This window comes from Staurois parvus, unplaced genomic scaffold (assembly GCF_062004578.1).
Source record: "Staurois parvus isolate SC_StPar_1 unplaced genomic scaffold, SC_StPar_1.0 ptg000071l, whole genome shotgun sequence".
In the NCBI taxonomy this organism is placed as follows: Eukaryota; Metazoa; Chordata; class Amphibia; order Anura; family Ranidae; genus Staurois; species Staurois parvus.
Genome location: NW_028317867.1, coordinates 7,838,001 through 7,859,956, shown reverse-complemented (window position 1 = coordinate 7,859,956; position 21,956 = coordinate 7,838,001). Strand labels below are relative to the sequence as shown.

At 39.9% G+C, this 21,956-nt stretch overlaps 1 protein-coding gene across 1 annotated transcript in view; it reads right to left on the bottom strand.

Annotated features, from left to right (window-relative positions):
* TUSC3 (tumor suppressor candidate 3) overlaps positions 1–21,956 on the bottom strand; it is a 358,515-nt gene that overhangs the window by 48,527 nt on the left and 288,032 nt on the right. Inside the window, exon 6 of the mRNA XM_089669302.1 lies at positions 21,407–21,496. Coding sequence (XP_089525428.1) covers positions 21,407–21,496 — 90 coding nt within the window. The remainder of the gene's footprint in view (positions 1–21,406; positions 21,497–21,956) is intronic.

Below are 21,956 nucleotides of genomic sequence, written 5' to 3'. Positions count from 1 at the left end.
GCAAATATTATCTATCTACTCTATCTACAGTTGTGACCAAAATTATTCAACCCCCACTGAAATTGAGTGTTTTGGCCAGTTTGACATTGCTTTTGATCATTCAGTCATCTTGCTTACATTTACATTAAAGAGGCACTTGTAGGTCAGACAAATATAACATAACAGTTATAATGAAATAACCACAAATGTCTTTTCTGTGCTCACAGCATTATCAGTTTTATTCAACCCCCAAGTGACATTCAATCTTAGTACTTAGGACAGCATCCTTTTACAGTTATAACAGCTTTTAAACGTGAAGCATAGCTTGACACAAGTGTCTTGCAGCGATCTACGGGTATCTTCGCCCATTCTTCATGGGCAAAGGCCTCCAGTTCAGTCACATTCTTAGGCTTGCGCACTGCAACTGCTTTCTTTAAGTCCCACCAGAGGTTCTCAATCGGATTTAAGTCTGGTGACTGCGATGGCCACTCCAAAATGTTCCAGCCTTTCCTCTGCAACCATGCTCTAGTGGACTTGGAGGTATGCTTGGGATCATTGTCCTGTTGAAAGGTCCAACGTCTCCCAAGCCTCAGGTGTGTGACGGACTGCATCACGTTTCCATCCAATATCTCCTGGTACTGAAGAGAATTCATGGTACCTTGCACACGCTGAAGCTTCCCTGTACCTGCAGAAGCAAAACAGCCCCAAAGCATGATTGACCCTCCACCATGCTTCACAGTAGGCAAGGTGTTCTTTTCATCATAGGCCTTGTTCTTCCTCCTCCAAACATAGCGTTGATCCATGGGCCCAAACAGTTCTAATTTTGTTTCATCAGTCCACAGAACACTATCCCACAACTTTTGTGGTTTGTCCACATGGCTTTTGGCATACTGCAGTCGACTCTTCTTATTCTTTGGAGACAGCAAGGGGGTACGCCTGGGAGTTCTGGCACGGAGGCCTTCATTACGCAGTGTGCGTCTTATTGTCTGGGCTGAAACTTCTGTACCCACATCTGACAAATCTTTTCTCAGTTCCTCAGCAGTCACACGGGGACTTCTCTCCACTCTACGCTTCAGGTAGCGCACAGCAGTCGAAGTCAGCATCTTCTTTCTGCCACGACCAGGTAGCGTTTCAACAGTGCCCTTTGCCTTGAATTTGCGAATGATGCTTCCTAAGGTGTCTCTTGGTATGTTTAACATCTTTGCAATCTTCTTATAGCCATTGCCCTTCCTGTGAAGAGAAATCACCTCTTCTCTTGTCTTCCTGGACCATTCTCTTGCCTTCACCATGTTTGTAACCACACCAGTAAATGTCTAGAAGGAGCTGAGTATCACAGTCATTTTAAAGCTGCCTAATTGGTGCTTATTATGCTTGATTGCTGCTCGGTGACATCCACAGGTGTTTTCAATACCTGATGGAAAGCACCTGTATGAACCTCTGTTCTTCAGAGTGGTAGTCTTTAAGGGGTTGAATAATTGTGGCAATGAAGAAACCACATAAGAACCATTTACTACTGTATTACATAAACAATTGATGTCATTTTAGTTGCATTTGGGTAGTTACAACGTCCTTGTAGGATTTGATTCTGAATACAATTCCAAATGTACACTATAGTCCCTAAACCCCTTTACAGCATTGGGGGTTGAATAATTTTGGTCACAACTGTATCTATCTATCTATCTATCTATCTATCTATCTATCTATCTATCTATCTATCTAATCTTTTTTTTAATTGAAAGAGGGGAATGTTATACTCTGAACAGATATAAAAGCTTAATATATTGTGTTTGCTTGCTTTTTTAACAGACCTCAGTAAGGAAGAAGTTCATTTCATTGCCCATATCTTTGGTATTTTATTTTAATCAGTTAACATTAGCATTTGAATTTAACAATATGAGCTTTTATTACACAACAGATTTTCTACAAGATTTGTTTCTCCAATCAGAGTCTCCAAAATGACCCACTCCAGCAGCTAACTCCTGCTTTGTTCATCTCTTTGTCTTCCTGATTATAATCTTATGAGTTTAATAAATTAGCTCTTGTGAAGGGTTTGGTTAAATGTCATGTGACTGTAATCAGAAAAGCAGAGTTCATCAGTAGTGTTCAGTAATGGAGTGGTGATGTTGGAGGGTTTGTACAATAAATACTGCAAAAAAAAAAAAAGATTTCTATTTATTATTATTTATTATTAGCCCACCAAATAGAAGATCATATGGAGATTCCTCATAAGAATCAAACTATTGTAAACTTCATGCAGATAAAATCATTTATGTATCATGTATGGATCAATTGTTATACCCATTGGGAGGGAAATGGGATAGGGATACAATTTTTGTACAAAAAATAAAAAAACATTAAAACACAAAACGTTTTATTACAAAAACAAATAGAAGGATACGCCTTCCTCAAAACTGCTAAAAAATTGGAACGCTGTATTTGTGCTGTAAAGCCAATTCTGGTCCTGCTATGTTGTAAGTGTATAAACTTTCAATCTTTTTTTATTAGACACACATAGAGTATATAATTTATTAGAACACACATAGAGTATATAATTTATGGTAAATTCCACTGTGAGGTACAAATGCGTACATAGTATGATATATGTTCAAAAGTACATACAGAAACAAAACAGCATGTAAGTATGAAAGACGTGGGTTACTCTGCATCCAACTGCTTTTGAAGGAGGGATGACATTCAGACAGGCATCTGGCTTAAATAACATAAGTAACATATTCGCAGGATGGAGGGTGTAGATCATCAAGCAAAATCGCAGCAAGGAAAGGAAAAAAGGAGTGACAAGGCACATAAGTGGAAAGAATCATGACGGGGCTAGAAAGGAGGAGAGGACCAGTCCATCAGGCAGCACAGGAGAGGGGGTGAATTCATGGTTAACCTAGACCAGGAACTCAGATGAGTATCGGAACATAGACCACGTGGTCCAGACAGAGAATTGATCTTCTTTTACTGCTTCCTGTGCCAACAGTCGTTCCAGATCCTGGATGGAATCCAACTCATTGGCCCATTCCCCCCGGGATGGCACGGAAGTCGACTTCCAATGCTGAGGGATGACCGCTCTGGCTGCAGCCAAGAATATTTTTTTTCACAGATTTAACCTCCCTGGCGGTATTCCCGAGTGTAGCTTGGGGTAAAGTTTCAGTACCACGAGCGGTAACCCCGAGCTACACTCGGGTTTACCATGCGGCGCTGCTCCGCGATCCCTCGATCACATACCTTGTCCTGAGCTTCCACGATGTCCCTCCTGCAGTGTCCCCGGCAATGTAATCCGGCGGATGCCGGCATCTGTCATCTGGGTTCCGTCCCCTGCGAGCGTCGGGACGTACGGGGGACAGAACGGCGGGAAATTTGAAAATGCCAAAAAGTGACATTCCCTAAAATCACTAAAATCACATAGTATAACATTACTGTATCAAAGCATTTCACATACATTTTGGCCCTAGTGCTTTGTCCTGTGCCCTGCCTACATTTTTACTGTTCTTTCTGCCCTGGAAACTGAGAAACGTCCATGGTGTCCAAAAAGCGTCCCTTTCCGTCAAAATCGGTTTTAGACCAGCTAGAGAACTGCAGAATTTGCCAGGTTTCGAAATGAGAGAGATATGTGTCTCAATCATTTGCAAGGGGAAGATTGAGCCCTCTGCAAGAGAGTAAAATACTTCAGAACATCAGAAAAGGAGTAAGAAGAGGGGAAACTAGTTTATAAAACTTGGGTGTGAAACCATCAGGGCCCAGACTTTTGTCAGTTGGGGTGTCAGCTATGGCCATAGTGACCTTTACCTCACAAAGAGGGTTTTCCAGATCACTAGCTATGTCTTTGTCTAAGGTGAGTAATAGGCATTCCACAATATAGGAAGTCAGTTAGCCCTCATCGGCAGCTGCAGAGTTTGGAGATTGCTCAGAAGGGATGTCATAGAGGGATTGATAAAACTCCCTGAACGCCATAGTTATAGAAGAGGGTGAAGCTATCTTATCTCCATATGGTCCCTGGAGATGTGGATAAATAGAATGTGCCAAGGACCATAAACATTTGTCACCAAATTTGTATTGGTGCAATGCTAGTTTGTCTGTGAGAGTATGAGCAATATGGAGGTTGCTCGTTCTTTTTTAAGATGGGTGCCCATTTGTATACATTTCCCCTTCAAACTACTTTTAAAAAATCCCATTGCAGGACGTTGGAATAGTCTCCGAAAAGCGTGTAAGGCAGGTTGGATTTGTCAAAAATGTGCCACAGCCATTCCTTCAGTGGCATGGAGGTTATCAGAAATGTTATGTAGACAGGTGAGTGGTCTGATCAGACCATATATTATATTCAGGTTACCAATCCAACAGTGTCGGGGAGAAATAGGTGTAGTTTCTGGATTTGGGATGTAGCACCCTCCAAACACTAATCAGGTGGAAGTCGTATAATATGCATTTCAACACTTTCAGTTAAGAAAAAAGCTTGAGGTAGAGGAATCTAACAGTGGATCTAAGAGGATCATATTGATGTCCCTTGCCAAGATGAGTTTCCCCTCCATAAAACCGGACAATATCTTCAAGATCCGTAGAGCAGTGTGAATCTGATTTACATTTGGTAAGCACAAGTTGGCCACTGTAAAATTAGACCCCTCATAGGGGGAGCTTCACAAAGACATATAGTACCTGAGGGTAGGCCATATAATCAATCAATTCAAATCAATTATGAAAAGTGACAGAAACTCCTTTGGCTTTCTGAGCAGGATTGGTACTATGGAACCATCTATTGCAATACCTATTAGAACAGGAAGGGACTGAGTTAGCTTCAAAATGAGTCTCTTGTAAAAGGAGTATATTGACTTTTTGTTTGTACGTTTGGTAGAGGATTTGTCCTTTCTTAGTAGCAATGTTAAAGCATCTGACATTGTATAAGCATAGTTTCAACTTAAGTCGAATCACAGTTGTGTGCGGTATTATGGAGTGTGGGGTAGGGGAAAGAAAAAAGGGAAAAAAAAGAAGAGGTGGGGGGGTGAAGGGGAGGGAACAAGGAGGAAGGGAAAGGGAAGAGAGGATGAGAAACAGAAGAAGAAACCAAGATAAAGTTCTAAGACACACTCAAGATAGTGTCACAAGAAAAACTAAAACGTGCCTGTGACACAGGGCACTGTGCGAATTATCATGTAGTAGACACAAACTGTGCAGGTCCTATGTAGGGAGAGAGGTTGAAGAAGGAAAAATTTGAGATGTGTTCCCAATAGCAAACATACATGACATAATCACAGGAAATATGCCCAACAAGTATATGAATCATGTATCAGTATTACAGCATGGAGATGGACAACCAGTCTCGTAAATGAAACAAGAACTATATGTACTGGCACTCAGCAGTAGGATTATAGCGAAAGGGCCCCCAAAATAAACACAACCTGCAAAGAAGCAATACAAGGTCCATGGTAGAACATGATGGTAAGGTTTGGATCGCAAAAGCAGATTTGAAAAGGCAGCTGGGGCCATACTTAGGGAGGGTCAGCCACAGGCCGTAAGGGGTACCCAAGAATTGAAGCCATAGGTTACAAGAAAATAGTAGAAATAACTGCCAATATTCACAAGTCCCCAGGTGGCCCAGGACTGACCATTAATCGGAACATGTTAACAAAGGTGCAGTATCATGAGAGGGATCACGCAGGTCCAGGGCTCACCACAGCAGAGTGGGTTCATATGGTCAACTGTAAAGGAGGCCACTTAAATCATAACATAGTAAAACATAAAGTCTAGACATATCAAGTTCCTCAGTTATTACTCAAAAAGCTCTGTGTCAAGAGAAAAAGTCAGAGGTATACAATATTAGGGGTTCAACAAGTGGGGTTTGGTGGACAGGACCCAACCAGTGTATAAATCAATGGGCACACAAAAACGTCACATTAATACTCCCCTTATTTTTGTTTTAGCAGTGTACTGAAAGCAGGAGTTGCAACTGCGTTCAGACTAATGTTATATTAAGAAACTATAAAATTCCTGAATGTCAGAGTGTTCAACCTTTAACGTAATACATCCTATCAGACAGCATCTATCATGAACAAACCTGAACTTAGTGTGGCATGACAGCCATATCAGGAGGAATTAGAAAATTGAAAGGCAACATGGTATAGATCAGAGCCCTTGTTGATAGTGTCCAATCAGGATTCTGGTGACAATGGGCATTGAGGTCTAGTATCAGTGGATGTAGACCGAAATCTGAGGTGTCTGCTGCATTGAGGGAGAGGAGCCGACCCCACCACTTGACCACAATCTTTTGGAGGGTCCATCCAATTTGGAACTATGATAGGGTCCTGTTAAAGAAAGTGAAAGAAAGCTGGGGGTTGTTCCAGGTCCAACAGGATACATTTGCAGTCACCTTGAGTCACTTTGATGCTGAAGGGGAGGACCCAAGTTTATGAAGCACCAGCTTGATGAATCAGGTTAAGAAGGGGTCGGACCACTCAGCACATATATACAGTAGAATGTTCTGAGAAAGGTCTGGGAAGAGATAGATGTAGGAGCCATCGAAATCCACAGGGTCCAATCACCATGCTTTGTGCATGATTTCCTCCTTTAAGGTTTAGTAGTGGACCTGGCAAAGAACATCTCTGTGGTGATTAGTGCAGTCTCCCCCATTACCCCCAACGCAATGTACTCTGTCTAATTCAAAAGGAGATGTGACCTCCCTGCCCAGAACCTGGTTATGAAAAGCAATTACTGTAGGTTTCAAGTCAGTATCTGTCGTAGCTTTAGGAATGCCTTTTAGCTGAATATTGGTTCTGCAGCTCCGGTTTTCGCTATCCTCGATGCAGTTTCCAAGGCTAAGATGCACGACTCATGATCCTCTTTTGAGTTAAGGCTGACACAGTAGCCTTCGAGGCTGACACCTGTTGTTGCAGGGCATCTAACTCTGTATGGAGAGAAGACTCCATCTTAGTGGCCCAGGATTCAAAATCCGCCCTCAAAGCGGAGAGGAGGGCCACAGTCTCTGAGCCCAGGGATCCCCCTAGCATAGCAGCTGACAGTGGAGACAGGCCATCTCTAGTTGGAGCAGCTGAGGACAGGGCAGCAGTGTCCGGCAGAGCTGGTGTCTCCTGAGAAGCAGCGGGGAGTGCGCTGGTCTTATCTGAGTGAGAGGAGTTAGCCATCTGGGAAGAGGAGGTGGACCGGAGCCTCGCTGGAGTTTTGCCCAGCGCCATCTTGTCCTTCTCAGAGTGGGACTCCAGCAGCGCTGTGCAGAGGAGATAGCACTGGATGGAGCCCTGTGAAGGCACAGTGGGGTCTGCTGAATGAGAGTTGTGTGCCAACATGAAGATTGCGGGCTTTAGTGAGCTGGAGAAAAGCCTGTAGACAATGGGAAGACACAGAGCTCGGCAGTGTGCGTCCTCAGCCTTCCAACGTCGGCCAAGGCCCCTATATAAGCTATTTTTATAACAAACTTTTTTATGGGGCTTTATACTATGGAAGTGTTTTCACTTGTTGAGTGACATTGGGGTTCAAGTGTCTGGAGCAGTGGTCATCCATAGGCTGGAGGGTGGCCTTAAAAAACTCCCAAAGTGGTTACTGACTATTTGTTGGATAAGTTTTGGTCATGTTCTTTCTGGTAAGCTGATATCTTTGGTTCTTTCACTGGTGGATTTGAGTGGATTCAAACACTGGGTTTTGCACCATTGTGGGATTGTTGGAAGATTGTACATTTTTGCTGGACTCTTTTCTTTGTACCTGCACAAGACTTTTTCCTTTCAGGATTACTTTGTGGATTTTTTCATTTATGCACTTTTTGTATATATACACATTTCTATTTATTTTGGACACTTGTTTATGATGCCATTTAATTGTCATTATTTGCAACACAGCTCTGCACTACTGATGTTTTATATGTTCTTTGAAGCTTAGTATCACAGGCTATATTTGTGCTAGCAGCTTTTTTAGGAGGTACACCTGAGCACAGAAATTTTGTTATTTTGTTTTGATATAAAATTGTTACTGGGTTATATTTAGAGGCTTTGTTTTTGTCAAAGCCATCTTGTTCAATGAAGTTAAAACAGAAAATATTGCAATCCTAATTCACCGTGTCATACAAATATTTTCAGGAGAATCTACTGTATTTCACATACAAAATGGCAAACTGATGCAAGGGATCAGCATTTTGTTTTGCAATTAGGATACATTGCTTCACATTAGCAAGTGTTGCACATGTCGGTCTACTGTGTATTTGCAATTTTACTTAATGCCTGCAAGAGTCCCAGTCCAGATGTTTCCCCATCCTACACTATCAACAGCCTGCTGGAATTTAGTTCTGAAGTTTACTCTGTGTTTCACCATAATGTCAACTCATTACAAAACCTTTTAGGTCTAAACATGAATATTAGGTTAAGGATTTTCTGATTTTAAGTCACAATTAAGCCTGGTAAAACTGAACATGATATAATGAGTCTTTTGTTCCGATTTCTTAAAAAAAAAATGCCATATGTTTTTTTCTACAGTTGGCCAGCTGGTGAAGATGTAGCTGTGATCCCTTTGGTAAATACACAACAAATGTCTGCAGTTATGCTATTCTAGGCAGAAAAGTCAGAGCTTTTCAAGCATCTGGATGCTGACTGTAAGAAACTGTGTTGACTTCATTAAATTTTAGCAATTTGTAAGTAGTATTGAGGTCAGGTTTGAAAAAATCAAACTCAAATAAAGAAAACAGGGCAAAACAAAATAGTAGACAACCAAGAACTGAGTTGCACAATCTGTGTATTAGGAAACAAAAGGCACCTCAATAAAAGGTGAAGCTAAGGAGATTTTCTTTCTAGCTGAAAACAATTAAAGTGAAACTTTCCATTCCCAATGAGGGCAAAGAAAAAAGACCACTTAGTTCCCCTCTTCACAACAGCTTATACTCACCTCTCCTTTCTCCAGCTGATGGGACTGGGAAAAGAAAGCCCAGTGTAAACTCTAAACCAACTTGTCCTAACATAAACAGACCTATAGACTCTTTCCCCGGCCCCATTTAACAGTGATGGGCCAATCACAAGACAACAGTGCTGTCACAGTTGAGAGAGGGAGTGAGTCGCATGCTCCTCCATACCAAAAACTGCTGAATATTTTACTTTGTCCCTGGTGGCTGAATGGAGTGTTGGGTAAAAGACAGAAAGATGAGTTTAAGCTGCTGGAGGGCAGAAATTGAGATGAGTCAACTTTTTCTTTTGTCCTGCATGGGCAAAGGAACTGTTCACTTTATTTAGTTTCTAGCAGTTCGTTGCATCAAATTATTCCAGTCAAGCACTGGGTGGAAATTTAGATATTAGATCCCTAGTTGAAAAAAATGTGCACGCACTAGAAAAATAATATTTTTCATTTATAATTGGTGTTTGTGGGTCCCCTAACATTCACATTTTTCTGCTTTTCAAGGTGTCAACCATGTCAATATCAATGAAGAAATTTAAAGTGCAAATCTAGAAAAATGATAACTTATCTTAAAAATGCTCCCTCCCCCCTCCTAACATCTATTCTAACTAACCTGTGTAAGAAAGATCTGTATACTTACCTATTGTCAGGTCACTCCAATCTGGTTTCGAGATCTCCCCTGACAGCCAGCACCAGTTGAGGGAAAGGAGAGAGTGCTTAACAACAGCTGGTAGTACCCGAGCAGTGACATCACCTATAGGGTTACTAAGGCCCATCTGTTATCAGTGCTCCCTCCTTTCTCCTGAAGCCGCTGCTACGTAGCTGACACAGGGGAACCGCTCTAGTGACTAAGCTGGAGCAGGCTGAAAATAGGTGAGTATACAGTTCTTACACAGGTTAGTTAGTATAGGAATTAGGCATTTAGGGAGGGTGGACATTTTGATGATTTTTGTGATTTTATGATTAGAATTCCAGGATTAGATTTATCCTGGAACTGTACATTAAATTGGTTGGACCAGGACTGATATCACTACTTATCTATGGCTGGCAAATTTTTTTCCGGAATAAAGGATTTTGCAGGGAAGGAAAAGACGTTTCCTGAAGCTTAAAGGAATTTTTACTTGCAGACAAAATCCAATGTACTTTTTATAGCTGCAATATTGTTGGCAGAAAATGTAATATAGAACAGCACAAAACACTCTCATGTATTATTATTTTTACTATTATTCAGGATTTATATAGTGCCAACAGTTTGTGCAGCGCTTTACAACATGAAAGCAGACAGTACAGTTACAATACAATTCAAAACAGGAGGTATCAAAGGGCCCTGCTCTTTAGAGCTTACCAGTACAGTTATTAGATGGGGCAGGATAGGTTTTCTGAATGGAAGAACTTTCAGGGATCGTCTAAAAATCAACAGAGAAGGATATAGATGTACAGATTTGAGTAGGGAGTTCAATAGGATGGTAGAGGCTTGGGAAAGTTCTTGGAGGTGAGCATGGGAGGAGGTGACAAGGGAGCTAGGGAGAAAGAGGTCTTGGGAGCAACAAAGAGAACAATTTGGTCGGTATTTTGGGACTAGGATTGTGATGTAGCTGGGGGAGGGGTGACAAGGTGTGGATGGCTTTGTAGGTTGTTGTTAGTATTTTGAATTTAAGTCATTGGGTGAACGGAAGCCAGTGTAGTGATTAGCAGAGAGGAGTAGCAGACACTGAATGGTTGGTAAGGTGGATAAGTCTGGCAGCAGCATTCATGATGGACTGAAGAGGGGATAGCCTATGTAGAGGTAAGCCAATGAGCAGGGAACTGCAGTAGCCAAGGCAAGAGATGACCAGGGAGAGAATTAGAAGCTTTGTGGTGATATTGGTTAGGAAGGGGCATATTTTGGAGATATTGCGTAGGTTTAGGTGGCAAGCTTTGGGCAGTTCAAATGTAAGTTGCAATGCCTGTTGTTTTGTCTAAAAAAATGGTGTCTGACTTTGAATATATCATTTCTAAATGCAAGTGTATGACATTAATGGTTAGCATGCCTTGTTGAAGAAGCGTGGAGCTGCTCTTTAACAAGCAAATGTCACATAAATATTCCTGTCTTCAAAGCAATATTTAGAAAAACTTTAAAAGAAATTACAAAAAGCAATTTATTTTATCAGCAAAAATGTAATAAACTGAAAATGTATTACGCAGAGATCATGAAACAACTAAACTCATTTTGAATTGTCTGAAATGACTAAGGGCTATTCAGCAATTATTAGTTTAATTTTTAATCCTGTATGAAATAATAAGACCTTAATTAATAAAACATCTGCAAAACAAGATAAATGAATATCATACGTCAAATTTAATTATATTCCTGAAAACAAGCTTATCAATTATGCCTTCTTCAAAAATCTGTATAAAGCAAAAGAGCATGGTTTTATATTGCTTGTCCTGATTGCCACAAAGATAACAATTAGCAAAAGATGACAGAATGTTTCACTAAGCATGGTCAGAATTTTGTAAGTAAGCAACAATTAAGTTACAATGACAAGGGTATCTGAACAGTGGACCCTATCAGGAAAAAACACGTAGGCTGCCACTGCTGACTGCTTTTGCTGAAAATGCTATACCTTTAAAAATAAAAGTCCCACCATGTTTTTTTCTGCCAGGAATATGCAGGATAGCCACAGTACCCGCTGATGGCACTCTTGTTTTCAAACTGGCATGATATAACTCAATTATACACCAGTAGGTATCTCTCAGCAGCCAGCAGAGATTGGTTACAACTTGATGCTGGTTGCAGGGACACTTGTAAAGTGGTAGTAAAGCTTAAAAACTCCCCCCCCCCCCCCCCGCAAGGCAATATCATAATGTGCTAGTATGCATTACACAATAGCACATTATGAAAAACTTACCTTAAAATGAAGGCCTCCAGCAGCGTGTTGTCACCCCTGACAGGGGCTTTATCTTCTCCTGGTCTTCCTTCCGGCCCTGGCTGTCTGACTGGCCGAGCCACAATGATGTCATTCCGGCGCATGGGCGGGAGCCCCAGGCATGGCACAAAGCTCTTAGGGAACATCACGGGTATGCTGTTCCTTCAGAGCGCATGTGCCAGTGACATTACCGCCTGCTGCTTGATGGAATATCTCCTAAATGGTACATGCTTAAGAAATATTAATTTTACCTACATGTAAGCTTTATTATAGACTTACCTGTGGGTAAAAATCACAAAAACGAGTTTACTACTACTTTACTACTACTAAGCTCCACCTGGCTTAATGCTCAGTGCCACTGCATTTTGGCTGTGTGCCTGCACTTCTCTATAACTGTTCAATCCTGTACCTGTATCAGTTTCCAACCTCTGTTATCCCTGATTACCTCCTGTCCTGCTATTTGTATATGGTCAGTATTTAGTTTTTACTTTGCATGCATTTTTATCAGGTTGCTTGTAGTTGTTTGTTTACTTTATACTTTATATACAGTATATTGTATACTTTATGTATATTATATTGTTTAAAAGTTTACATATACCTAGCAGAAATGTCAGCCATTTTGGATGCACCAACTCCACAAAACAGTCCAGCCAGAACCTGAACTCATTTGGAGTGATGAGTCCAAAAGTAACTTCATGGTCACAACCATACATGCTGTTTACAGAAATGTCTGCAGGGCCTATAAAGAGAATTACATCATCCCTACCATAAAGCATTCATGTGGATCCCTGTTTTGGGGGTGGGGGGTTGAACTGCAGCATCACAGGAAATTCAGTCAAAATTGATGTCAAGATAGTTGCAGCATGTTACCAGAAAATATTGAGAAAAATTTGCAGTCATCAGCCTGGAAGCTGTGCATGGGATGCACCTAGACTTTCAACATAACAATTGTTTAAAACAAAAGGCAAAGTTGACCCTTCAGTGGCTGAAAGGGAGGGTTTTGGAGTGGTCAATAAGGTGTATCACTTAAACTACAAACGTTCTGCCTTAATCAATGGCTAACATAATACAGTACTGTACTACTTCTCAGAACAATGGTGGTCATGTTTCTTGATATAGAAGGCCTCAAGTGTGGGTCTGCACATAATACTTAGTGAATGTAATACTACCAAAAACTCAGAGACTGCAGACATGTAATAGGAGATGGCTAAAGATGGCAGACATGCTCAGGAGATGGTCAGAGACTGCAACGATGCTATAGAAGTTGTAGAAGACTGGGGACATGCTACAGGAAGCAGCTAGACACTGGAGGAACATTAGATTAGACTTTAGATTAAACTACTAGAGATCTGAGCCTCTTTAAATTAGCGCTCCTTTTAGTCAATTTAAAAATGACCTGTACCACAGCAGGATCCATAAAGGACCAGAAGATAAAACAAATAAAACAAAAAAGAGATGCACAGGACAGAAAAAAGTAGGATAGTAGAAAATAAATTACCAAAACATCTAACTAAGCTAAATAATATTTTTTCTTCACTGGTCTGAGCATCCAGATGAGAAAAACACAGGCTGCTGTCTAGAGGGATTATAAGGGCTGCACAATAAGTGCCAAAGGTCCTTGTATGGCTCCAATGACTGCAGATTTGGCACAAGAGACCTAGTAGAAGTTTGGAATGAAAACTCTCATTTTTCTATTACCGGTTTCTCTTAACTCATTTAGTTTTAAAGTTACCATTTAGACCCCATTCACACTTGTGTGACTTGTCATGCAACTTTCAACATCAAAGTTACATGACAAGTCGCATCCCATGTTTTCCATGATAACTGTTCATATATATGTGACTTAGAGTTGCAGCAACTTCAAAATAGTTCCTGCACTACTTTGGTCCAACATTCAGGCAACTTGTGGGCCACAGACGTCAATATTAACCCTCACAATTTGCATAAAAGTCATACCTGAATGTTTTACATGCAAGAATGGTGCAACCAAGGGCGGACTGACCATTTGGAAACTCGGGCATTGCCCGAGGGCCCGGGGTCAGTAGGGGGCCCCATGAGAGGCCCCTGGTACCTTTTTTCATAGGCTTTTTTGAGTTTGGGCAAGGACACAGGGGCCCCATGATCCCCTATTGCCCGGGGGCCCCATGAGTTGTCAGTCCACCCCTAGGTGCGACAGTGGGTCCAACTTTGCACAGGGACAAATCACATCCAAGTTGGATCTATCCAAAGTTGCATCAAAGTAGCACCAAAGCTGCACTCTAAATTCATGCAACTTTGAAGTCGCACACGTGTGAATGAAGCCTTAGAAGCAAACATAAAGGTATGTGCCTGTATACAAATACATACAGTATATAATTAAAATACCTACAACCAAACAATCTTTACAAATATATACTTAGAATAGAATAAGAGACAACAAGCTGTTATTAAATTTAAACATGCAAAATTGTCAGCCTGAAATTCCAGGCTCAAATCTTTGATCCACTTTTTGCTTATATTTTGGCTTCCTTATACATACCCCCCCCCCCCCAATTACCCCAATCAACATGCTAAAGATATTTAAAACCTGTTTTTTGTACCTGCCTCATTTTAGACTCAGTGATGTCTTCACTGGGTCTCTGAACTTCTATCACTTGGGAGGAGTTATGCAAATATTCAAATGCCTTGTTGGATAGATATCAGTCTGGAGGAGTTTGTATAATCGTAAAGGCTGCGTGTGCATTCAGACCACCCTAGGTAGCACCCACATATATTTCGATTACAACACTTTTCCTGTATGCTGTCAAAACACTCCTGTTAGTGGATGAGAAAGTCAGTTATGGGCACACAGCAGGGAAAACTGCCTACCATAATCTGCCTGTCACAATCTAAAATATAAAAACATTGCAATATTATTTTTGATACACTTACTTTTTAATACATAATATTGGGAAATAATAATCACAAGTTTCATTTATGTCCTTTAAATGCATAAATGTATATTTAATCGGTTAAGAGAAATCTGAATTAAACTGGTGCCTTCTATTGCTGAAATCCCATGAAGTGTGCCACAGGAGATCGACTTATGAATAAGGTTCAAAACCAAAGTAATAGATGTCATGTAATATTTATCACACTTGCTGCTATAGGAGTGAATAAAACATGGTATATAATAGAGCGAAAAAGCTGTATATGTACAAGCTCTAGGCACATTTTCTGCTTCAAACTTCAACACATCATGGGAAATTTACAATTAATAATGGTAGAAGCCACATTTTCATATCTAATTATATGTTGTGACACCGCACTGCAAGCGATAAAATGTATTTATCTGTTAATGAACCAGAGGAAAAGAATATCATGAATCCCAAATTCATGCAGCAAAAATCAATTACTTTGAATAAAATGATCAGATCTGAGTTCATTTCTACATTCTCTCAGTGGGCCCATGGAAGTTTAGAAGTGATATCATAAGGGAAATTAGAATCTAAGTGGAGCTGTCTTAAAACCAGTATTGCTCCAGCATGATAGTGAGGGTCAAGAAAGAGTATTCAAACCAGATTTGTTGCACCAAAGCACGACTCTTAGTAGCAAGTAAAATGATAAAGTGACCTGTTAATGCAATTCAGGAAGCTCTGAAACAATGTTTAAATTAGAACATCTGCTCAAATGATTTTAATCAGATATAATTTGAAAGTTTTATGATTTTCCTGTTGGTGGGCTGAAAATTCCTTCAGAAAGCCCTCTGAATATTCATAGTCTTTTGCTGTGACATTATCCATCTTCTACTGAATGAGAAGTAGGTTCATATTTAGAATACATCACAGGAATGCATTTTAGCAATTGCAAAAGAAAAAAAAAACATTTGAAGGGTGAAGTGATGAATGGCAGGCACAAAAAATAATAGATCCATGTACAGAAGCATTTTAATTATGTAAAGGTGAAAGGCTTGAGTATGCTTGACTGGAGGTACTCCTAACTCTAGATCACAGGTCTCCAAACTGTGGCCTGCAGGCCATGAACACCCCTTTCCTTGTCTTTATCTTGGCTCTTAAGACACTATTCTCTCACTAAACCAAAATGATGCAGCGCTACCCTAATAATAAAATAATACAATATGGCAAAAACAAACAAAGTGACATAAATATATATATGTGACAAAAAAATCAGTGGATTGATCCTCTCTGGGGATCTCAATATAAAGTGACATAAAATATATATACGTGCCAATAAATCAGTGGATTGATCCTCTCTGGGATCTCAAGTGAAAAAGTGATCACACCTGGTATAAAAAACCAGGAACCAATACCCCCACTAACCAAAATAGGATCATACACAAAGTAAAATAAAACACAAATAAGCGTGAATCCCTAAATAGGGATCAATAAATTCATGCAAATGATGGTGAAAATGAGAACGTGAACCCCTAACAAAGATCAACAATATCATGCAGATCGTGACAAATAATGGCTAAATTAAGCCAAAAAGTAAATAGCAACATAAAATGGATCCCTAAATGCAGGATCAATTAAATACAAATAGTGCCAAATAACACACATACAAAAAGTATATTTATGAGCAAACACTTAAAAAAAAATAAGTGAACATATAATAGTCTGTAAACATAAAAAAAAAATGAAAAAATGAAAAAATAAAAAAACTTAAAACAACCAAGTCCAAATAGGTGCATATACACCCAAAACTTTCCAATTACTCCTAAGTGTAGGTTATATTGTGGATCTGCATCACCACCAATGGAAATAATCCGTATGTGGCTAAAATGCCCCCTCACCTCCTTAATGCGACCCTCATAGGGCCAAAATGCTTTTGATGTTTGAAGCCAGGAATCTTCACTGATAATGGACACCTGCTCAGGTAGATGATATCCTCCTCACTAGGAACAGCCAGGTCCCCTCCAGTATAAAGCAACCAGCCACCAATTCACAGATAGAATAAAGATAAAAATAAACCTCCCATAGTGTAAATCCATTTTAATATGGACTCTAAAATCACAGCACAGTCAAATGCCCACTCACATTTAGTAAGATTAGAACAAGCTTTTCAAAAAACCTCATGCTAAAGGTGTACTTGCATGGGAACTCATTGGGTGCAGCAAGATGGCGTCCGCGCCGGAAGTATGTAACCACACTCACGTCCTATGCGTTATGTCACGCTATCACGTGACTTTTTCAAGGCCTTTTTTTTCCACATGGTATATGGTTAGGTGCTAGCAGCTCCCACTCACCTAATGTATCACGTAATAGTAACGCAGAAGATCTTCATTATTTTTGTTGACTATTCTCTCACTGACACCAACAATAAAGTACTATTCATCCCAAATAGTGGGCATCATTTCTCCCTTTGACACAGTGGGACATATTCCTCCCACGGATGAAGTACTATTTTCCCACTGACACTGATGATGAGGCACCATTCCTCCCACTGACATCAACTGTGGGGCATAATGCCTCCCATTGACACCAACAATGGTGCATAGCTCATCCTACTGACATCAATGGTGGGGCAATAATCCTCCAACAAATACCAACAATGTGGCATTATTTCTCCTATTATTACCAACTATGGGGGACTCCTTCCTTCTGACCTCAGGAACCATGACATTTTTGTACTCCTATTGACCACCAAGCCTGAGGCACTGTTTACTCCCATTGACACTGGGGCATTTTCTACTTCCACTGGGCACAGCCCAGCTCCGCTAAAGTCTGAAATATAGTAAACTGGTCCTTTATTTAGAAAATCTTAGATGAACCCAAATAAACTTTTCTCTGCACCCCAACCAATACTGGACTACATGTTATACACCTATAAACATCTCAGTGGGCATTGGAGCCCTAAAAATAGGAAGAACTATGCTCACCTAGATGCTGGGTTATGTAATTTGAATCTAACACCACTGAAAATGATTGATATACACAAAAATGACATTGATATACACACAAATAACAATCATTTAGAAAAGGCTTCACATGGACAAGTAACCACATCTACAAGCAGAGTTCTATTGGATGCGTATGTCATGTATGATCCTAAGGAGTAGCACCACTCAGTAAAGATTTTCACAAGAAGGCAACACAGTGATGTAGATGACGCATAGTGAAGATCTAGCAGAGCAATGACAGGTGAGTAACCCCCAAATGATAAGTGCTCTAAAGGCCAGCTTTACCTTACGTTTTGCACAGTTGTACAGACTCCTCTACTGTACTGCAATGGCTTGCTCTTGCAAGTCAGATGTAGCCCCCCTTATTTCCTGGCTGGATGATGTCCAGCATCATCTTGCGCTTTCCTGCCCAACTTGACTGTTCCTAGTCTGCCCTTTTTATTCACTGGAATTCAGTTCTTTCAATCACAGGGGTAAAGCATCACACGTGGGCATTACCTGGGACAGTCTATATTAAAAAGCAGCCTGCCTAGAAACAACAGGTTGGCACCATGTTGACAATTACTTGTTCTGAAATTTTCATAACGCCCAAAGTACCAGCCCTCTGCATCATGGTGCTATGATGGTTTCTAGTTACTATTCCTGAATAGGGGAGACTCTGATCAGTCACAGTATTCTCTCCTCCATTTACAGATTATGTTACAGGCAGTGTAACCAATGAAAGATCTTTTCTCAAAAGAGGACAGGACGGGATATGTCCCTGTTAGATCATCGTTAGTGCAGATAAAGCCTGAGACCCAAAGACACCCACAATGCCAGCTATATTTCAGCTTTAAAATAATATCAGAGGAGTTTAACTGGTTTGATATCTGATTTTGCACCACCATGTGTCATCATATATCCCTCCAACACAACCTACAGCTCTTCTGATCTACTGTTGCTTTCCCATAGCAGGGAACAGGTTAGCTCTTAACCCACTTTCCATACTGAAATTCCCAATGCATGAGTGATCTCCTGTTATGTCCAGACCTGGGAACCAAGGAAATGTCCATACCTACATGAACATTATACATATTAAAACAAAAGGTATGTGCTAGGTTATGCTGTCTTTTACAGCTCTTGGTTTACCTGGCCAGTTTTTTTTCCTACAGGTTCACTTCAGTGAAGGCAAGACAAATGGGTGTAATTACTGGGAAGAAAATTTTTATTCACATGCAATTCAAAACTATCTGTGTGCCCTGTAAAGCAAGTTGTCTGTGTTAGGGTTAACTTGCCTCAATTACTAAAATACCTCATTCCGTATTATAACATCAATAAATAAGAAAGATATCTGCTATGTTTTTGGCTTCCATTGACACCCTGGACAAATGATACATAAGAACAACAGTAGGGCATAGTCAGCAGTATGCTACTCTTCAAAAAGATTATGCTGGAAAATGAATATTGTCCTACTCTGTTGACTTTCTTATTTTTATGTAATTCCAGGAACTTATTTATCATCACTCAGTATTAATAATTTGTAATTATGTAATGGGCTCATGTGTCCTTTGTTAAAGATCACACTTACCGTAGAACTCTATTAAAAACAAGGTAATGTGTCCTTGAAACATTTATATACAATAATGGAATAGAAAAGCCAAACAATGTCATATATTATGTACACTGTATGTACTTGGAAAGAAGAAAATTCACAATGCATTTCTTCCTGGCAAAATACAGTATAAATAAATAAAATGTGTGATTTATCAAGCGGTGATGCACACTGGCAGCCAATGTTACACTCTGCATCAAGTAAATTTGTATGACATGGTTCTGACAGTCCTTATCTTTGTTTGGAACTCTATCAGGACAGGACAAATGAATATTTCACTTTGGATGCTCAAAAGAATAAACCATCTTTTTTAGTGTGCCTCAGGGAAGTGGCAACAAGGGATGGGAGAGGAGCAGACGTGATGAAAGAAATCATACTATGCCTAGAAGTTTCTGGAGAGTGGGAGAATTTTTGAAAGGTGATCTAAAGTGTCTCACGCAAACATTTCATAAAAACAATATAAAAAGCCTGTTTTGTGGAGAAACTGGCAGAAGAGCAGTCCAAACAAGTCAATGAACCGGCAAAATCATTCAGAAACACTGCAACTGTGTGAAAGTCAGGGAACCCACTTTATATGGATTTTATGAAAAGCATTGCAGTCAGGCATAGCAAGTTTATTTATAGATTTTACTCTGTGTAAATGAAGCACATTGCTAACCAAATTAATGGACATTGCAAAAAAATGTAAATATCAGCAACTAGCTAGGATGGCATCTATATGCCCAAGACAAATACCAAATGTAGGATGGGCCCTAAGGCTCTTTAAATTAAGGCATTTCAGGCTTGATGGAAGTATAACTTTAAGTTGAATGTTTTAATTGCTAGGATATGATGATGAGTTCAATACTGCATTCATGTAGTCACTGGAGAAAAAGATCAAAGACTGTTGGAAGCATGTAGTACAGCACATGTATGCCTAGGCTTGCCTACTGACAGCAGAATGCACATTTAGACTGAGTCTTTTTTAGCGTTCTCTACGCTGTGCAATGCAAATTGCAGATTAGTGCACACTACAGACAGTCGAAAAGTACATAAAGCAGTATTTACACTGGTCTGGGCCTACAATGTAACTTTTAACAGACAGGGAAATAAAAAGCAGAATTAATTTACATTGGCAAAATTGACTGATGTTCCAAGCCTAAAAAAAGCTAAGGGGCTATTGATCTTTAGAAGTACAGCTATCCTTTAAATAAGCTAAAACAGATGTTATGACTTGTTGATCAGTACAATCACCATTTTATGTTGATGAATAACACATTTACTGTTGTCATACTTTGGGTGCCCTATACAATTGTGTTGATTTAGTGTCTTTTTGATATAGAATTGTGATTTTTATCAACTAAATGCTGCTCACTAGTAACTATCCTAAAACCAGCTTTTATGTTCATGCTGGTAAGCATATTGGTAGGTCCTTATACCAAAAGTACTTCAGCAAAACTTAAGGCCCAACTCTAGATTTAATGGCTGCCCCCCCCCCTTCAGCCCCAACCCCCCTTCCTAAAAAACACTCTCATTATTATTTTTCTAAAAAAAATATTTATAATAGCTTGAATCCAGTAGTCCTTTGGCTCACATCAAATGTCTTTCCTGTTCTTCTGTGGTGTCAGATGTCAGCAGCCCCAAATGTTGAACTTAACGGTGTTTATGTAATGATGTGTGAGCATCATTCTTTTCAGTAGTACTGTGAGCCCAGATGGCAAGAAGGCCCAGAGGGTATGTCCATGACAGCCTGAGCCACAGGAAGCTGGTTAGGTGACACTACACTGAGCATCATAAAACCTGGAAGGGGACTAGCACTGGATCGCAAAGTGTGCAGGGGGGGGGGCAGAGCTGGAGAGGAGATGAGTATTGCAGCATAAGCTTATTTTATTTCAGTTTTCATGAGGGCTGGCTAGACAACGTTATAACATGATTTTTAAAAGCAGGGCTTGATGTTAAATATAATGGCTAATCTTTTTGTAAAACAAAGTAACACCAAAGAAGATATATGACCAGTTTAATACAGAAGGAGAAAAAGTTCACACAGCAAAGTGAAGATATGTTCACTTCGATAATCCAATTATGGGCAAGGCAACATTCAGGTTTTTTTTGCTATTCTCTTGTTTGTAAAGTGAACATTCAACTGCTGTAAATGAGCAAGAATTGAATGATTTTAAAGTTACTCACCACTTGACCATTCTGTGGATTTTTATGTGCATAAGGTGGTCCACGTATATGATTCCACATCTGTCCAGAAGTCATAGCGAACACAACACACTAATGTGAATAGAAACAAAGAAAGAAGATATGAGTGGTAATAAAACATTTATTATACACTAAACGTGAAAAAAAAGACTAACAGTGAAAAGGAGCTTCATATGGTTATAATAATATTTTCTGTTGAATGTACCGTATATTAAACATATTGCTTTTCTTATTTGCTATGCAGAACATAAAGAAACAACTTACACATCGCTTGCCAGTACATTGTTCCGCAATGATTACAGTGGACCTTGCATAAAAAAAGGGTCTGCTAACTTGTGGGACACCAACCCTTCATGAAAAAGCACCAAACTAAAATCTCAGGAGAAAAGTTAAAAGTATACACTTCCCCTATACTCCAGCTTCCACAACAGCCTTAAAGAAATAACGAACAGTAACAGAAGAGGCTCTAGCATTTAGTTGCTCTACTATATTCAAGATTTGGTATTTACATTTATGTAGGGAGCATGGTCGA